The sequence below is a fragment of the Apteryx mantelli genome, chromosome 5 (assembly GCF_036417845.1).
Source record: "Apteryx mantelli isolate bAptMan1 chromosome 5, bAptMan1.hap1, whole genome shotgun sequence".
Taxonomy (NCBI): Eukaryota; Metazoa; Chordata; class Aves; order Apterygiformes; family Apterygidae; genus Apteryx; species Apteryx mantelli.
The window spans coordinates 87,599,541-87,617,410 of record NC_089982.1 but is presented as its reverse complement, the minus strand read 5'-3'; the positions used below and the strand labels follow the sequence as shown (position 1 = coordinate 87,617,410).

Below are 17,870 nucleotides of genomic sequence, written 5' to 3'. Positions count from 1 at the left end.
AGTGCAGCATGCCACGTGCAGGGCAGCATGCCACGTGCAGTGCAGCATGTCAGGCTCAGTGCAGCATGCCACATGCAGTGCAGCATGCCAGGCGCGCAGCACGCTGGGTGCAGGGCAGCATGCCAGGCGTGCAGCATGCCGGGCGCAGTGCAGCATGCTGGGTGCAGTGCAGCGTGCCATGTGCAGTGCAGCATGCCGGGCGCAGTGCAGCATGCCACGTGCAGTGCAGCATGTCAGGCTCAGTGCAGCATGCCACGTGCAGTGCAGCATGCCAGGCGCGCAGCACGCTGGGTGCAGGGCAGCATGCCAGGCGTGCAGCATGCCGGGCGCAGTGCAGCGTGCTGGGTGCAGTGCAGCGTGCCATGTGCAGTGCAGCATGCCGGGTGCAGTGCAGCATGCCACGTGCAGTGCAGCATGCCATGTGCAGTGCAGCATGCTGGGCTGTGTTCCTGGTGGCCCCAGTGCCCCCAGTGCCCCTGGTGTCCCTGGTACTCGTGCTCCCGGTGCCCCCAGCGCGGGGTGGGCGTGGCTCAGGGCCGGAGGGGCGTGTCCCCCCGATGTCACGCCCCCCGAGTTAGGGGGCGTGGCCACGGCCCTTTGCCGGCGGGGCGGGGCGGGGCGGGGCGGTGGGGGCGCCGGCGGTCACGTGCGCGCGGCGCCCCCTGGCGGGGCTCCTTTGTCCGCGCGCGGGCGGGGGCGGGGGCGGGGGCGGGGCGGCGGGGCGGGGCGGGGCCGGCGGCGAGGCGGGCGCGGATTGGCGGCGGCGGGGGGGGCAGCGGGGAGGGGCGGGGCGGGGCGGGCGCGGATTGGCGGCGGGGCGGGGGCCGGGGGCGGAGGGGCGGGGCGGGCGGGCGGCGGGGCGGGCGCGGATTGGCGGCGGGGCGGGGGATAACGGGCCGCGGGGCGGCGGCGGCGCGGGCGGTGGCGGCGGCGGGCATGGGCGGGGGGCGGCGGCGCGGGGCGCGGCGCTGAGCGCGGCGGGCGGGCTCGGTGCCCGGTGCCCGGTGCCTGGGGGCGGGCGCGCTGCCCGGTGCCGGTGCCCGGCGCCGCCCGGCCCCATGGACCTGGACGTGGACTACGAGCGCCCCAACGTCGAGACGATCAAGTGCGTGGTGGTGGGGGACAACGCGGTGGGCAAGACGCGGCTGATCTGCGCCCGCGCCTGCAACGCCACGCTCTCGCAGTACCAGCTGCTCGCCACGCACGTGCCCACCGTCTGGGCCATCGACCAGTACCGCGTCTGCCAGGAGGTGCCGGGGCGCGGGGGGCGCGGCCGGGGGGCGCACGGAGGGGAGCGGCGCTGGGGCTGGGCGGTGACGGGGCCGCGGGTGCGGGGGGGGCGGGTCGGGGCTGCGGCCGGGGGTGCAGGGAGGGCTGCGGGATTTGGGGCTGGGGGTGCATTGTGCATGTGGGCGTGGGGCTGGGGGTGCAGGGAGGGGAGCGGGGCGCAGGGCTGCCGGTGCCGGGAGGGCTGCAGCACTCGGGGCCGGGGGTGCACGGGACCGGGGGTGCCGGGAGGGGTGCAGCACTCGGGGCTGGGGGTGCACGGGGCCGGGGGTGCTGGGGGGGGAGCAGCACTCGGGGCTGGGGGTGCACGGGGCCGGGGGTGCTGGGGGGGGGAGCAGCACTCAGGGCTGGGGGTGCACGGGGCCGGGGGTGCCAGGAGGGGTGCAGCACTCAGGGCTGGGGGTGCACGGGGCCGGGGTTGCCAGGAGGGGTGCAGCACTCAGGGCTGGGGGTGCACGGGGCCAGGGGTGCCGGGGGGGGAGCAGCACTCGGGGCTGGGGGTGCACGGGGCCGGGGGTGCTGGGGGGGGAGCAGCACTCGGGGCTGGGGGTGCACGGGGCCGGGGGTGCTGGGGGGGGAGCAGCACTCGGGGCTGGGGGTGCACGGGGCCAGGGGTGCCGGGAGGGTGCAGCACTCAGGGCTGGGGGTGCACGGGGCCGGGGTTGCCAGGAGGGGTGCAGCACTCAGGGCTGGGGGTGCACGGGGCCAGGGGTGCCGGGGGGGGAGCAGCACTCGGGGCTGGGGGTGCACGGGGCCGGGGGTGCTGGGGGGGGAGCAGCACTCGGGGCTGGGGGTGCACGGGGCCAGGGGTGCCGGGAGGGGCACAGCACTCGGGGCTGGGGGTGCACGGGGCCGGGGGCGCCAGGAGGGGTGCAGCACTCGGGGCTGGGGGTGCACGGGGCCAGGGGTGCTGGGGGGGGAGCAGCACTCGGGGCTGGGGGTGCACGGGGCCGGGGGTGCTGGGGGGGGAGCAGCACTCGGGGCTGGGGGTGCACGGGGCCGGGGGTGCTGGGGGGGGAGCAGCACTCGGGGCTGGGGGTGCACGGGGCCGGGGGTGCAGGGAGGGGTGCAGCACTCGGGGCTGGGGGTGCACGGGGCCGGGGGTGCTGGGGGGGGAGCAGCACTCGGGGCTGGGGGTGCACGGGGCCGGGGGTGCTGGGGGGGGAGCAGCACTCGGGGCTGGGGGTGCACGGGGCCGGGGGTGCTGGGGGGGGGAGCAGCACTCGGGGCCGGGGGTGCACGGGGCCGGGGGTGCTGGGGGGGGAGCAGCACTCGGGGCCGGGGGTGCACGGGGCCGGGGGTGCCAGGAGGGGTGCAGCACTCAGGGCTGGGGGTGCACGGGGCCGGGGGTGCCAGGAGGGGTGCAGCACTCAGGGCTGGGGGTGCACGGGGCCGGGGGTGCTGGGGGGGGAGCAGCACTCGGGGCTGGGGGTGCACGGGGCCGGGGGTGCTGGGGGGGGTGCAGCACTCGGGGCTGGGGGTGCACTGAGGAGGGCAGGGCACAGGGCTGCGGGGTGCACGGGGTGCAGGGAGGGCTGCAGGGCTCGGGACAGGGGGGTGCACAGCGCCGTGGGTGCATTGAGAGGAGCAGGGTGTAGGGCTGGGGATACGTTGTGGTGGTGGGTGTGGGGCTGCAGGGTGCATGGGGCTGGGGGTGCTGGGAGGGGATCAGGGCTGTGGGGCTGGGGGTACAATACGGGGTGGGTGTGGGGCTGCAGGGTGCGTGGGGCTGGGGGTGCAGTGTGGGGTGGATGTGGGGCTGGGGTTGCATGGGGCTGGGGGTGCTGGGAGGGGATCAGGGCTGTGGGGCTGGGGGTACAACACGGGGTGGGTGTGGGGCTGCAGGGTGCATGGGGCCGGGGGTGCAGGGTGGGTTGCAGGGTGCAGGGCTGGGGGCCGCAGGCCGTGGGCCCGGGCTGTGCACCAGGCTGGGGGTGTGCGGAGGGGTGCCGGCCCCAGGCCTGTGGGGCAGGGTGCAATGCCGGGGGGTGCCCAGGGTGCAGGGGGCAGCGCTGGGGGGCTTGGGGAGGTGCTGGAGCAGGGCTGGGTTGCACAGAGGGGGCAGGGTTTGGTGCCGCGCACCCTTATGGGAGGGTTCTGGGGGTGCATTGCCGAGGGGCGCAGAGCACCCGAGGGGGGAGCTCCGGGGGGGTGCAGGGTGCTGGGAGGGGGTTACTGGGGGGGGGGGCCGGTCCCGGTGCCGGGGGGGGCTGCGCGACCCTGCCGCCCTCCCTGCCCACGCAGGTGCTGGAGCGCTCCCGGGATGTGGTGGACGAGGTCAGCGTCTCCCTGCGCCTCTGGGACACCTTCGGAGACCACCACAAGGACCGGCGCTTCGCCTACGGCAGGTGAGAGCCGGCAGCCCGGCCGCGGGGTGCTCCGTGCCGTGGGGTGCTGGGAACCTCCCGTCCCCGCTCCTCCGCGGGGCTCCAGCCGTGCCCGGGGGCCCGGAGAGCCACGGCAGCCTGCCCAGGGCTGGCGGCTCCTGCCGCTGCTCCCTTCCCTCTCCCGGTGGCTCTGGCCTGGGGGGGGAGACACCGGAGCCGGAGGAGCCTCTTGGGCTGCTGCCAGCGCGGAGGGAGCAGCTCCGACACGTGCAACCCTTGGGGGGCCGGGAACGCCCCCTCCTCCTCCTCCTCCTCCCACTGGGTGCCTGGTTTCGGGGCTGGGGGCACCCTGACCCTGGTCTTGCTGAGCCCTGGGAGTCCCCATCCCCGAGCGGAGCCGGGGGCAGAGCCGGGCGCTATCCGGCCCCGCAGGGCTGCGTCCCACGGTCGGAGCCCTTCCCTGGCGGGTGCTGCCCTGTCCGGGCTGTAAACCCCCCCCCCCTTCCCTGCGGGCTCCGGCGCATCCGGGCTCTTATCGCCCTGCCGCACCGTGCCAGCGCAGCTTGGCATGCTCTAATCTCCCCTCCGGCCACGTGGAGCCGGGAGAGGGCCGGGGCAGTGCCCGGCGGGTCCCCGGCCAGCGGGGGGGGGTCTGGGGGGGCTGGAGCCGCTCGGTGCCGCCCCAGCCGGGGCCGCAGCCCCCCTCGCCACCGCCACTGCCGGCGGGACCCGCTCCCGGGCTGGCGTCGCCCCGGCCGGGCGCCCCCGTCCTGGCGGGGATCCCGCGGGGAGGAGGGAGGACGGAGTCTATCTTGGTCCCTGACACGGGCCCGGCTCCAAATGTGCCTCCTGGTCACGTCTCGGCGAGGCGCGGACTAAAAACAAACCAGGTCTGTCGGCCACGTGGCGGCTCCCGGCCTCCTTATAAGGGGACCCCAGGGGCTGCCTGGGGCACCTCGCGCGTGTCCCCTTTCGCCTTGCCCGGGAGCGGGTCCCGCCGTGCCGTGGGGCTGGGATCGCTGCCGGCGCCGGTTCGATCCCCTGCGCCTTGGGGGGCTGCCGGGACGGGGAGCTGCCGGGGATCCCGGTCCCGTCCCTCCGAATGGCCCGGCGAGGCAGCGTCACAGCGAGGGCTGCGCTCACCTTCCTCCTCCTCCTCCTCCTCCTCCTCGTCCTCCCCGCAGGTCGGACGTGGTCGTGCTCTGCTTCTCGCTGGCCAACCCCAACTCCCTGCGGCACGTGAAGACCATGTGGTACCCCGAGATCAAGCACTTCTGCCCCCGCACCCCCATCGTCCTGGTGGGCTGCCAGCTGGACCTGCGCTACGCGGACCTGGAGGCGGTGAACCGTGCCCGGCGCCCCTTGGCCAAGTGAGACCCGACGGCGCCGGGCGGGCAGGGCTGCCGGGGTGGCACACGGGGCCTCCGCGCGCGGTGACGCAGCCCCGCTCTGCTCCCCCCCCCCCCCCCCCAGGCCCATCAAGCCCACGGACATCCTGCCGCCGGAGCGGGGCCACGAGGTGGCCAAGGAGCTGGGGGTGCCCTACTACGAGACCAGCGTGGTGGCGCAGTTCGGCATCAAGGACGTCTTCGACAACGCCATCCGGGCCGCCCTCATCTCCCGCCGGCACCTCCAGTTCTGGAAGTCCCACCTGAAGAAGATGCAGCGGCCGCTGCTGCAGGCGCCCTTCCTGCCCCCCAAGCCGCCGCCGCCCGTCATCCAGGTGCCCGACCCGCCGGCCAGCCGCGGCTGGGGCCCCGCCGCCCTCTTCTGCACCCCGCTCTGCGCCGACGTCGTCTTCCAGCTGCAGGGCGGCCACCGGGTCTTCGCCCACCGCGTCTACCTGGCCACCTCCTGCTCCAAGTTCTACGACCTCTTCACGCTGGAGGGGCCCCGCGGGGCGGCCAAGGAGCCGGCCGCCCGCGCCAAGAGCCTGGACGGCGAGCGGGGCGCCCTGGGCGAGGGGGCGCGCGCCCCGCTGCGGACTTCGCAGAGCGACGATGCCCTGCGGCCGGCGGCGGGGGACGGCTCGGCGCCCGGCGCCCGCGACCTCTCCGCCTGGGGCCGCGGCTTCGTCAGCATGCGCTGGGAGCTGGTGCCGGACCCGGTGGCGGGGCGGGAGAAGCGGATGACGGTGGTGTGCATGGACTGCCTGGTGCCGGCCGAGCCCTTCCGGGCCGTGCTGGAATACCTGTACACGGGGCGGCTGGACCAGGCCCGCGGCGACCTCATGCAGGTGGCCACCATCGCCGAGCTGCTGGAGGTCTTCGACCTGCGCATGATGGTGGCCAACGTGCTGAACAAGGAGAGCTTCATGAACCAGGAGATCACCAAGGCCTTCCACGTCCGCCGCGCCAACCGCATCAAGGAGTGCCTGGGCAAGGGCGTCTTCGCAGGTACGCGGGGTCCGGGCCGCCCACGTGGCGGGGGGGTTCGTGTCCCCGCGGCACGGGGCTGGGGACACCGGGGTGTCCGCGCCCCCGCGCTGAGGCCGTGCCTCGCCGTCCCAGACGTGGTTTTCCGCGTGGACGACGGGGCCGTGCCGGCACACAAGCCGCTGCTCATCGCCGGCTGCGACTGGATGATGGCCATGTTCCGGGGGGCTTTCCGGGAGAGCTACGCCGCCGAGGTGAGGGCTCCGCCGCGGGGTGGCGGGGGCGTCCCCGGGCTGTTCCCGTGGGCGCCGGCCGGGCTGAGCGGGAGGGACCCTCGTCCCGCGGCGTCCCCGGCCCCGCTGGGCTGCGGGAGGGAGCTGCACCCCGGGGCGGCGGTGGCGACGCCGGCTGGGGTCCGGCCGCCCTGAACTGCCCGTCCCCCAGGTCTCCCTGCCCGGCACCAACTGCGCCTGCCTGCGGGCCGTCCTCGACTTCCTCTACACCGGCGTCTTCACCCCCACGCCCGACCTGGACGCCATGGAGCTCCTCATCCTCACCAACCGCCTCTGCCTGCCCCGGCTCCAGGCGCTCACAGGTGAGGCCCCCCGCGCCGCCGGGCATTGATGTCGCCCCTGGCACGTGGCCCGGCCAGCCTGGGGCACACGGGGCGCTCACGGACCCTCTCCTCCGCCCCCGCAGAGCAGTACGCCGTGGACGAGCTGCTCCGCGCCTTCATGCAGCAGGTGGAGATCGACGAGCAGGTCATCATCTACCTGGAGATGACGCAGGTGGGCAGGAGGGTGGCGGTGGCGGCGTCCGGCCGCGGCGTCCCCTCCGTCCCCGGCTCACCCTGCCGTCCCCGCAGTTCCACAACGCCCAGCAGCTGGCCGCCTGGTGCCTGCACTACATCTGCACCAACTACAACAGCGTGTGCCGCCGCTTCCCCCGGGAGATGAAGTTCATGTCCCCAGGTAGGGCTGCGGCACGCGCGGCGGTGCGGGGCGCACGGGCGGCCCTGGCCGCGGGCCCCAGTGGGTCTGACGCGCCGGCTCCCCGCAGAGAACCGGGCGCACTTCGAGCGGCACCGCTGGCCGCCGGTGTGGTACCTCAAGGAGGAGGATCTGTACCTGCGCTCCAAGAAGGAGCGGGAGCGCGAGGAGCAGCTGCAGCGCAAGCAGCACAACCGCAGCAAGTGGTGCTTCTGGCGCCCCTCGCCCCACGTGTCCTGAGCCCCGCGGCACGGCCCTGAGCCCCGCGGCACGGCTGTGCTGCACGTGTGCCGTGCCGTGGGGCATGGCCGTGCCGGACTCCGGCTGAGCCCCGCGGCACGGCCCTGAGCCCCACAGCATGGCCGGGCTGCACGTGTGCCATGCCGTGGGGCACAGCTGCACTGAGCCATGGGGCACAGCCGTGCAACATGTGCGCTGGGCCGCGGGCATGGCTGTGCCAATCTGGCCAAGCCCCCCAGCACAGTTATACTGCATGGGTGCTGCTCCATGGGGCAGGGCTGCACTGAGCCCCACGGCATGGCCATACCGCATGGGCACTGCTCCATGGGGCAGGGCTGCGCTGAGCCCCACGGCATGGCCATACTGCATGGGCACTGCTCCATGGGGCAGGGCTGCGCTGAGCCCCACGGCATGGCCATACCGCATGGGCACTGCTCCATGGGGCAGGGCTGCGCTGAGCCCCACGGCATGGCCATACCGCATGGGCACTGCTCCATGGGGCAGGGCTGCACTGAGCCCTATGGCACGGCCATACCGCATGGGCACTGCTCCATGGGGCAGGGCTGCGCTGAGCCCCACAGCATGGCCATACCGCATGGGCACTGCTCCATGGGGCAGGGCTGCGCTGAGCCCCACGGCATGGCCATACCGCATGGGCACTGCTCCATGGGGCAGGGCTGCGCTGAGCCCCACGGCATGGCCATACCGCATGGACACTGCTCCATGGGGCAGGGCTGCGCTGAGCCCCACGGCATGGCCATACTGCATGGGCACTGCTCCATGGGGCAGGGCTGCGCTGAGCCCCACGGCATGGCCATACTGCATGGGCACTGCTCCATGGGGCAGGGCTGCACTGAGCCATGGGGCACAGCAATATCGCATGGGCACTGCTCTATAGGGCAGGGCTGCACTGAGCCCCACGGCATGGCCATACTGCATGGGCACTGCTCCATGGGGCAGGGCTGCCCTGAGCCCCATGGCATGGCCGTACCACATGGGCGCTGCTCCATGGGGCAGGGCTGCACTGAGCCATGGGGCGCAGCCGTGCCCCCCGTGCTGGGCCGCATGGGTGCTGCTGCCGGCGCCTCTCCTCCCCTCCAAGGCTGCAGCTGCCCTGGTGGCGGCGGGGCCCCTCGGGGGGCCGCTGCCCTGTTTACACCCCCCTCGGCCCCCCAGCTCGTTTACAGGCGCTTCCTGCCGCCACTGCTCTCCGGCTCGCGGCCCTTCCTCCTTCCCTGCTGCCTCGCAGTGCCTTTCCGCCGAGCGGGGGCTGGGCCGTGCCGGGCCGGGCTGGCGGCCCCCTCTGCCCGGCCATCGCTGGTGCTACCTCTGACCGTGCAGTATTGCGGGGCCGCCGCGAGCAGGGGGCCAGCCCGCCGCCCGCCTGCGCGGCACCGGCATCCTCCTCCTCCTCCTCTTCCTCCCGGGGGCCCTGGAAAGGGTGCTGCTCCCGGGGGGAGGGAGCCGCTGCGGCCCCCGCGCCTGGGCGCTGCCCGGGGCCCCCCCGGGCTCTCTGGTGCTGTATTTCCCCCCCCCATCTCTGCCCCGGCCGGTGCGCGGGGGCCAAGCGGGGCAGGGGCGGGAGGGCCCAGTGGGGCGCCCCGAGCGGGGGGGCTGCGGTGCCCCTGTGCGTGCGGTAGCTGTAGGCGCTGCTCCCGCGGGCGCGCTGCCTGCCCCAGCGGAGGGACGGCCCGCCTCGCCCAGCGCTCATCTCTGTGCCTTGCACGCGACACCCGGGCCGCGGGGACCCGGCGCCCCCCGGCCCCGCAGCGGCGAGGGGCTTCGCGCCCGGGCGGGCGGGCCTCGACTGCACAAACGTTTTTACACTTTTCTAGTCCCCTTCTGCCCCGACCGAGCACAACGTTCCCGGGCTGAGCGCCGCTCGCCCGCCTCAAGGGCTCTTTGTATCTCCTTCCTAACCACTGTGAGCGGGGCCGCCCCACACCTCTCAGTATTGACTGTTTTAACCTTTAATAAAGCCTTTTGTAACGTGCCCGTGGTGCTCGGCGCTGCGCAGGGCTGCGCGCTCCCCCCCCTCCCCCCCGCCCTGCCCGTGCCGGCGGGGGCGGGACGTGTCGCGCCGCGCAACCGCCGCCCGGCGCCGCCGCCCATTGGCCCGGGGGCCTGTCAGTCAGTCACCCGCGCCGCGGGTTAACCCCTGCGCGCCCGCACGCCTGCAGCCCCCCCCCCCGCCCCAGGCACGCAGGAAGGAGCGACACGGGAGGGGGGGATCGATTCGCGTGCATTTATCACGGGGGACACGGCACATGGGGGGCACAGGCCAGGGGAGCGAGGCCTTGACACATAGCTTGGGGGGGGGGGGCACAGCACATGGGGGGGGACATGGTATTGGGGGGGCAAAGCCCATAGTTCAAATGGGGGAGCAGATTTGGGAGGGGGGGGGAACATGGCATGAGGGGGAACTGACCCATAGCGGGGGCGGGGGTACAACACATGGGGCAGCAGGGACCAGGACGCAGCTCTGGCCCCATAGCGGCATGGAGGGGCTGTGGGCAGCTCTCCCAGAGCCGCGTGGCTGAGCCGGGCTACGCCGGAGCTGGCCTCCAACTGGGAGCTGGGGGCAGCTCTCCTGGAGCCGAGCGGCTGAGCCGGGCTACACCGGAGCCGGCCTTAGCCGGGAGCTGGGGGCAGCTCTCCCCCTTTGGGCGCAGGAGAGCGGGGCCGGCCCTGGGGCTGGGGCCATCCTCATGCACTGCTGCCCCGCAGGGCCCTGGGAACGAAGCAGGATGCTTGGCTCTTCCCTGGGGCCGCGTGAGCTCCTTGCAGCACAGCAGCGCCAGCGGAGGAAGGAGCTGGGAAGGGGACTGCTGGAACAGGCTGGCCCCGAGGGGAATTACAGCCGAGTCCTGCCAGGGGAGCGAAGGGAGAGGGGTGAGCAGGGCACAGCGCAGGGCACAGCGTGCACCTACCCCTTCCAGCACGGTCCCCTGCCCCACAGGGAGGGGGCAGGATGCAGGGTCAAAGGCAGGTGGCTGTTTGGTCGCTGGGACCTGGGGTGGGAACGGAGGGGACAGCACGGGGACAGCCTGCTGGCACGGCCACACCGCAGCTCCGCTCGCGGTGACCTAAAAGACTGTCCCTAGGCACGCTGCTGGCCTGGAAGGGAGCACAGCGCAGCTTCCTCGGCTTTTTCCAGAGCAGGAGCACAGCTGCACCCCCGCACATCTGGAGCTGGGCCCCACAGGGATCTGTGCGTCCCCACAGCCCCCGCAGAGGGAGAAGATTCCTCTCCTCCTCCCAAGTGAACTGTGCCACCCAGAGGGAGGGCGGCCCCGCGGCCGCTGCACCCACGGGGAGCGGCAGCCCAGGGCGGAAGAGGCTCCCCGGGGCCCTCCAGCCGGAGCAGCGTGTAACACAGGTTTTAGGTCTGCCCTGGATCCGTTGGAGTTTGAACTAGAGCTGCCGTTGGGAAGAGGGAAGTCAGTTCTGCACCTCTGCACGGAAAGCGGAACAAATCACCACCCGCAGGGCCCGCGGCGAGGAAGCAGCTGCTCCACACCCAGCATCTCCACTGCCTCCTTCCCTCCAGGAAGGGTGTGGGAGAGGGCTGTCCCTGGTGCAGGGAGCAGGTGTAGGAAAGGAGCTTTCGGCCTAGGAACCGGTGGGACGGGATAGAGCTGCATCCCCTTTAGACAGAACGGCTCCAAGCCCCTGTTCCCTGTGCATGGACACACCAGGGCAGGGTTTGCTTTGGGAATGACTGGGATCAGAGCTGAGCTCCACACTCGCACAGGTTTCCACCCTGCCGGGGTGCATCACTGTGCCAGAGCTGCAGCAGCAGCAGTTGGGAGTCGGTGCTGAAACCTCCTTGCTCACAGTGCTTCCGTGCTCGGGGTCTGGGCATGCTGCCACGCCACGCAGCGATGCGGGTGGTAGGGAAGCCTGCCACCGCCCCGCTCTGCCTCACCGCAGCCCCTGCACTGCCCTGGACAGACCCTGCAGCTCAGAGCCTACACCTGGCTGTAGCGGAAGATCTCGCTGAGGTCGTAGCCGGTCACGGCGAAGGAGTTTCCCTCGGGGTCGCAGAAACGGGCGCCGCAGATCTGGGTGTCAGTCACACACTCTGAGTGGCAGTGCTCAATCTGCAGGGGGAAGGGCAGCGAGGAGGAGCGACACAGACCCGAGTAAAATAAGTACAGCCTGCCACAACCGAGCCCAGCCACCTCCGCCAGATCTGTGCGCTCTTACAAAGGGGTGGGCACGGCGCTAGCGCGAGCACGAGAGGCAGCAGCATTACGTCTGAACAACACGCAGGCTGGGCAACACGGGAATGCGGCCAGGCCAGCGGATATGGCGATGCCCTGCCGTTTCAGGGGCCTGAGATCTGTATCCTGATAAGATAGAGCAGCGTGCCGTCCTCGGACCACCCTCAGTCCAGGCCCGGGCTGGGGATTACCCCAGGATGAAAGAGGAGAGCTGTGCAGCCACACGGGAGCTCAGACTGCGCCTGGCAGGGTTTTCCCCAGCCCCTCTCAGTGACAACAGTATCTCACAGGGGACGGCACGACAGAGCAGCAGCTGGCCCCGTGGTCCCACCAGGGCAGTGACAGCTCTGAGTGACACAGGCTTGCTCCCAGCCCCGCGCTAATGCCACAGGAGCTCGCCCTGCCCGCAGGGGCCTGTCACTGCCCCCAGACTCACCTCGATGTCCTCAGTGTCCAGGTTCTTGCTGAGCTTCCAGATGTGAACAAAGGAGTCCTCCGCCCCCGACAGCAGCTGCAACGGGAAGCGGGACAGAGGCGGTGGGGATGCTTTGGAGCTGGGGATTGGAGCGCCCAGAGTCTTCCAGAAGAGCCCTGGCTACGAGCTGCGGTGCTGCGGCGAAGGCTGCAGTGCTGCAGGCCCTGCGGCTCGGCCCTGGGCAGGCGGCCTGGTGTGCCACGGTGAGGGAGCAGCCTGTCCGGCAGCCTGCGGGGTGCCACGCTCCAGGCCCACAGATCCCCGCGGCCGGGCCCCTCGGCAGGCCGGGTGCCACATTGCAGACGGCCTTACCTTCCCGGTCAGGGGCGCCAGGTCCAGGGCGTAGATCCAGCGAGCGTGAGCGTTGACCTCGGCCCGCAGGACACCAGTCGCTGCCTCGTACAGCCGGATTTGCCCGTTTCCATAGCCCGCAGCAACGATTCCATTCCACAGCTTCACGGAGGAGCAGGTGCAGCTGGGCACAAGGATACACTTCAGCCTCCTTCCCTCTGGGCTGCAGACCTACATGCCAGGGGTTAGCGCTGGGCTTCCCCTGCCACCACTGCCAGCTGCCCTCCCACCCCTAGAGAGACCCACAAGTGGTCGGGCAGGGGGTGTCTCAGACCCCCTCACTGATGACGGGATCCCGTTGTATGGCCCAAGCTCCGTTTGAGCTCCATCCGCCTCCCACACTTACCCAAAAGCAGGGATTTTGTGGAGCAAGGTGAACTCTTCTCCAGAGCTCCAGGTACACAGGGTCCCAGAGTCATCTGCGGTCACCAGGTCACCAGCCCCATCCTGCAGGAACACAGACAGCAGTCAGCATCATCCCCTGGGATCGCTCCCAGCACAGCTAGCTCAGCCATCAGCACGGACAGGAGGCAGCAGCTGATTCACACCAGATGAGTTATTTGCTGACCCAATTGCCTGTGCCACTAAATTGCAACAAAGAAAAGCTGCCTGCAGCAGGACAAGCTTAAAGTTTAACCGCTCAGAGAAACTGCTGACACGTTTTGTCAAAGAACAAGGCTTGACAGTGATTGTACATGGGCATTTCAGTTTAAACACGTTAATATTTGGCAACACTAATTACATACAAGATAAATTTCTGAAAACAATTACTACATCTCCTCCCTCCCCTTCGAGTCTCAACATACTTCACCTTATCAAGCACCTGGGATTTCACAAGGAAAATGCTGTCTCTCTGCTTGCTGAAAAGCTTTTTGAATAAATCACAGTGCAAAGTCCAAGAGAAGCATATTAGGGGACAGGCAGCCTGAGACAGAGACGGATGAGAGAACAGCTTCCACGTAAACAAGCTAAATATCCAGGCTAATTGGGAACCAGTTCTAAGCGATTAATTGTTCAAGGGAGTCCCAAAAGCAGAGAAAGTTTAATGTAACCAATTAGAGAAAGTATATGAAGAGTGCCCTCATTGGGAAGGAGGCAACCAATAATGAGGAAGCCAATTAGTGTGTCTGCAGAGATGTCACCCTGGGACAGGATGAATTGAATGCAGGGAACCCCCACCCTGATTCCAGATTGTGCTTTGTATAATCAAGTGGGTTTCTGCTACTCCCAGGAGGAGAGAATCCTGGAGTAACTCGCAGCTCTAATGGTGGGAACTTTAATTTTAGCACGGGTTTATTCATGGCCAGTTTTGCTCATTTGTTCTTGTACCAAAACTGCCCTTCAGCGTAAATAGCTCTTCTGTGTTCCTAGCACCCACCCAGATGTATCACAGGATATTCTCTTTGGTCTAATAATTAGTCATACTCATACAGTCACTCTTTGTGCAAGAGGATCTTGGTTCCTTGGCCATCTCTGTTGGCTTTCAGCAGAGTTTGTGTTCCCAGAAGATGGGTGATCGAGCTGAGATTTCATTTAGCTGAGAAATGTGGAGACCAAGACCCTAAGATGGAGGGATGGGTCAAACTGATGACGAATTGGGATGGTTGGGGTAGCCGATGAGACGGCTGCTCCCAGCTGTCTCTCCTCACTGCTGCATGAGCGTCTGAGTAGCTCAGGGAACTGCTCTGAAATACCACAATTTACGATGCAGTGTTTTAAACAACGCCTGATTCCAGTTTGCCTCACCTTGGCCTCAGGATGACAGGCTACAAGCCACGGCAACATGGCTTACATGCTTTTTGCAGCAGGGGCTGAGGATGTGGGCATCCCAAGCCACCTCTTCCCCCAGGTCTGTCTGAGCCTACCCTGACCGAGGAGATCGCCCTCGTGCAGAGACAGCCATGAAAGCTAACAACCTCGGTGAAGGAAGGGGATCTTAGAGCTGCCTGCTGTCCTGCCCAACCATCTGAGAAGCATGCGCGAGTCAGTCGTTGTGCCCAGGGGACAGCGGGAGTCCCCCCGTCCCTCCCAGTCCAGGGACCCCACCAACTCCTCTGGCTCCGGGCAGCTCAGCTCGACGGGCTGCTGGCAGCGCTGACTTCACCCGCGCTTCCCGGCGTGCAGCCGGCAGGGAGCCCTACCGGAGGCCGGCCCAGCTCTGCCGCGATATCGGTGATGGCATCGCGGTGCTCCTCCAGGACCTCGCTCACCGTGATGTTCGTCCCTTTGGGGGGGATGTCAAACACCAGCACCAGCCCGGAGGACATCCCTGCAGACGGACCAGAGGAGGCATCAGCGGGGACCCGTCCCTGCCTGTGCTAGGACCGAGCCTCCAGCTGTCGCCGTGCCTGCAGCCTGACTCCGTGCTCCCTCCAGGCCCCTTTGCCTACACTAGCCTGCTCCTCACGCACGCCTGTTTGCAGATCTGCCTCTCTGCTGAACACACAGATGCTCCACAGACCAGCTCTCTAGGAGAGCTGCAACACAGGTACAAGCCCCTCAGCGGTGGGGGGGTCCTCAGACCACTGTATTTTACCTGGAGCTGACAGAAACACCTCCCAGCGGGGCCCTCCCTTCTCTTCCTTCCCCACATTCCCATGCTTTGCTCACCCACGCAGATGAAGCGTCCACTAGCTGCTGCGATCCCTCGAGCAAACACTGCTTGTGCTGAAATGAAACCAAGAGCGGGTCACAACATGCAGCAGCTCACGGGAGCCAGGAGACCAGTGTGACAGCGTGAGAGACCAAGACTCCTGTTTGAGTTTCATCTTTAATGCTAGTGCCATAGCTGCCATACCGGGTCCCTTCTGAGCTCTTTATATGCCCGCTAGGCCCCCATCAAAGCTGGGCAGAGGAGTCAGGAAGACACATTAACCTCTTCTGGGCCCTTCTACCAGCCTCCTGTGCAGGACTAAATCCTAACTGGACTCCCAAAGCAATGCTGCTGGGGGGCTGGAGGCCAGAAGGAACTGAGCTGCACTACAGGAACGTGCGATCACACACACCAGGGCAGGGCAGTGGGCAGAGGGTCCAGAGCACTCCTTGTTCTGCTCCTGCTGCGGGATTTACCTGGTGGACGCTCCATGACATCCAGTGCATGCCAGTAAACCATGACGGAGCCATCTGACTCGTACATCTGGAGAGAGAAAACAACAGGGTAAGATCCAAGATGGTGGGAAAAGCTTCTACAGCTTTGGGCTCAACTGCTTCCCTAAGAGATCGCCAATCTCTTTCAGGCAGGATCTCCAGAACGTACCCCAGCATCGTCCTGTAGCCCAGGAGCCCAGCTTTCTTCACAGAGCTCATCCTCCCAGCACCATGACTCTGTTTCTTGTCCTCCATGGAAAACAATCTTACCTGGATACCTTTCTGAGAAGTCAGAACTAGAAGAACTCGAGACGGCAGGACACACCAAGCAGCCTGGGAAGAAAGACAACTCAGTAACAGCCCAGGGAGGGAAAAGAAAGGGGCAAAAAGCCCATATCGCTTTTCAAGGCGGGACAGTCTGCAGTCACCCACAAGGACACGCATGTGTGTCCGGCTCCTGTCACAAGGCAGGGGAGGTCAGCACATACAGTCCTCACAGACCTCTCCAAGCTTTCCCAAACCTTTCCAGGAGGGTCCTTCCCTCCCAGCCCTGCCCCTCCCTGTAATTAGGACACTGTGGGCTACTGTGGAAGGCCTATCTGGGCCATGAGGTTGGTGGGTCTTGTGGCTGACGAGTCTTATCTACGTGGGTTAGAGCAGCGTGGCATTAAAGCTTAGACCTCTGCCAAGAAGCAGGTGAACATCAGTGGTACAGTAAGGGAAACTGAAGCAAAGACTGAGACAACTGCATGGCAAGTGCCAGATGCCCCTTCTCAGGCCGCCCGCGAGCATCACCGCACAGCGCTGCCCCCCAGCCCCGCTCCCGTCGGTTCGGCTGAATCCTGTCGGAGGCACCGCGCTCCTCTCACTGAATGCCTGGGCTCCCTGCAGCCCTGCCTGCCACCCCAGCTCCTCTGCAGTCGAGCTGGGAGCAGTTTATCGGGTTGCCCAGCTCTACTTGGAGGCAGTGGGGCATTTTTTATGCCCCAGGCTACAGAACCAGCTTCCTACTGAGCGCTAGGGGAGCAGAGCTGACGGCAGGAGAGGGGCAGGCACACTGCTACGTTTCACAGCTCTCCTGGTGCTCCGGGCGCCGGAAGGCCAGCAGCGCAAAGGCACCAGTCGGCAAGCCTGCGCGCTCGCTCGCCCTCACCGCAGGAGGATCTGCCCGAGCAGCGCGACCCAGGCGGCTGGACCCCGCTGCCCCAAAAGGGGTGCTGCCATTCCGGCAGCCGCCGAGCCTTTACCTGGGTGACGATGGAGGCGCTGATAGCCGGCCCGCCCTCCTTCACCTGGAGCAGGCGGTGAGAGAAGCTGAGCCCGTCGCCGGAGGCGCTGACCATGTTCACGGCGGTGCTGTGCACGGTGGTGAAGTAGGCGAGCTGCTTGTCGGGCAGGCGCAGCACGCTCAGGTTGTTGTACAGCGCCGAGCTGCTGCTCTTCAGCGGGATGCTCTTCTCCTTGCGGTACATCCTGCTGGGGGCCGGGGCCGGAGCGAGGGGGAGCGTCAGCGACGCTGACATGCGAGTCCACCTCATCGGGGGACCCTGGGCGGCCTCCCCCTACCCAGGGACACCCCGTCCCCATGGCCTCCGTCTCCCAGGGACACCCCATCCCCATGGCCTCCCTCTCCCAGGGACACCCCCTGTCCTCGATGCCCTCCCTGACAAGGAAAACCCCTTGGGACCAACTCCTTCTTCCCCCAAGGACACCCCTGTCCCCACGGTACAGGCCCTCTGACCCCCCCCATGGATGCCATCCAGGGATGCCCCCTCCCCTCGAAAAGCCCCCCCCATCTCCTCCCACCCCCCAGGGACACCCCCATCCCCCTGCCATGGACAGCTCCATCCCCTCCTGCCCCCCAGGGACACCCCGTCCTGCTGGAATGGCCTCCCCCATCTCCCCTATAGATGCCCTCATGCCCCCCAAGGATGCCCCCATCCCCCCGAGACACCCGCTCCATCCCCTCCTGCCCCCCGGGACACCCCCGTGCCCCCCAAGGATGCCCCCATCCCCCCGAGACACCCGCTCCGTCCCCTCCTGCCCCCCGGGACACCCCCGTGCACCCCATGGATGCTCCCGTCCCCCCGGAACACCCGCTCCGTCCCCTCCTGCCCCCCGGGACACCCCCGTGCCCCCCATGGATGCTCCCGTCCCCCCGGGACACCCCCTCCGTCCCCTCCTGCCCCCCGGGACACCCTCTTCCCCCCCCCCAGGAACAACCCCATCCCCCCGGTTCGGCCTCCCACCCCCCCGGGACGCCGCCATCGCCCCCCACGGACTGCTCCATGCCCTCCTGCCCCCTCTAGGCCCCCCCCGGCCCGCCGGTACGGTCCCCTCGCCCCCCCCCCCGGGACGCCCCCGTCCCCCTCATGGACCCGCTCCTGCCCCCCGGGACGGCCCCGGTCCCGGCGCCCCCCGACGCTCACTCCGTGTCGGCCGCAGCCATGGAGACGACGTCGCGGCGTGATGACGTCATCGGGCGGCGCGCCGGGGGCGGGGCCGGCGTTGCC

At 68.6% G+C, this 17,870-nt stretch overlaps 2 protein-coding genes across 4 annotated transcripts; one reads left to right on the top strand and one right to left on the bottom strand.

Annotated features, from left to right (window-relative positions):
• Nucleotides 1-998: 998 nt before the first annotated feature.
• Nucleotides 999-7,271, top strand: LOC106485298 (rho-related BTB domain-containing protein 2-like). Of its 2 annotated transcripts, none has more exons than XM_067298439.1 (9): nt 999-1,250; nt 3,532-3,635; nt 4,799-4,984; nt 5,088-6,010; nt 6,125-6,243; nt 6,434-6,584; nt 6,694-6,777; nt 6,855-6,960; nt 7,049-7,271. In XM_067298439.1, exons 1-9 carry the CDS (start codon nt 1,059-1,061, stop codon nt 7,236-7,238), a joined length of 2,055 nt encoding a protein of 684 aa, XP_067154540.1. In that variant the 5' UTR covers nt 999-1,058; the 3' UTR covers nt 7,239-7,271. The 2 variants fall into 2 exon arrangements, with proteins under 2 accessions (XP_067154540.1, XP_067154541.1); XM_067298440.1 differs by having other exon boundaries at nt 6,689-6,777.
• A 2,951-nt stretch (nt 7,272-10,222) lies between these two features.
• On the bottom strand, nt 10,223-17,809 carry WDR54 (WD repeat domain 54). Of its 2 annotated transcripts, none has more exons than XM_067298436.1 (10): nt 17,787-17,809; nt 16,605-16,833; nt 15,628-15,690; nt 15,340-15,406; nt 14,881-14,937; nt 14,412-14,539; nt 12,617-12,717; nt 12,232-12,394; nt 11,881-11,955; nt 10,223-11,321 (listed from the first exon to the last, which is right to left on the bottom strand). In XM_067298436.1, the coding sequence occupies exons 1-10, from the start codon at nt 17,804-17,806 to the stop codon at nt 11,190-11,192; spliced, it is 1,035 nt and encodes a 344-aa protein (XP_067154537.1). In that variant the 5' UTR covers nt 17,807-17,809; the 3' UTR covers nt 10,223-11,189. The 2 variants fall into 2 exon arrangements, with proteins under 2 accessions (XP_067154537.1, XP_067154538.1); XM_067298437.1 differs by having other exon boundaries at nt 16,650-16,833.
• Between the last annotated feature and the right edge of the window lie 61 nt (nt 17,810-17,870).

What these genes read in the sequence shown, in the direction of transcription:
- LOC106485298 (XM_067298439.1), top strand. Translation starts at nt 1,059, where the DNA reads ATGGACCTGGACGTGGACTACGAGCGCCCCAACGTCGAGACGATCAAG. An exon ending in AGTACCGCGTCTGCCAGGAG is followed by an intron (nt 1,251 to 3,531) that starts GTGCCGGGGCGC and finishes CTGCCCACGCAG; the next exon opens with GTGCTGGAGCGCTCCCGGGA. An exon ending in GCCCGGCGCCCCTTGGCCAA is followed by an intron (nt 4,985 to 5,087) that starts GTGAGACCCGAC and finishes CCCCCCCCCCAG; the next exon opens with GCCCATCAAGCCCACGGACA.
- WDR54 (XM_067298436.1), bottom strand. Translation starts at nt 17,806, where the DNA reads ATGGCTGCGGCCGACACGGA. An exon ending in TGGACGCTTCATCTGCGTGG is followed by an intron (nt 14,540 to 14,880) that starts GTGAGCAAAGCA and finishes GTCCGTCTGCAG; the next exon opens with GGATGTCCTCCGGGCTGGTG. An exon ending in TGGACACTGAGGACATCGAG is followed by an intron (nt 11,322 to 11,880) that starts GTGAGTCTGGGG and finishes TTCCCCCTGCAG; the next exon opens with ATTGAGCACTGCCACTCAGA.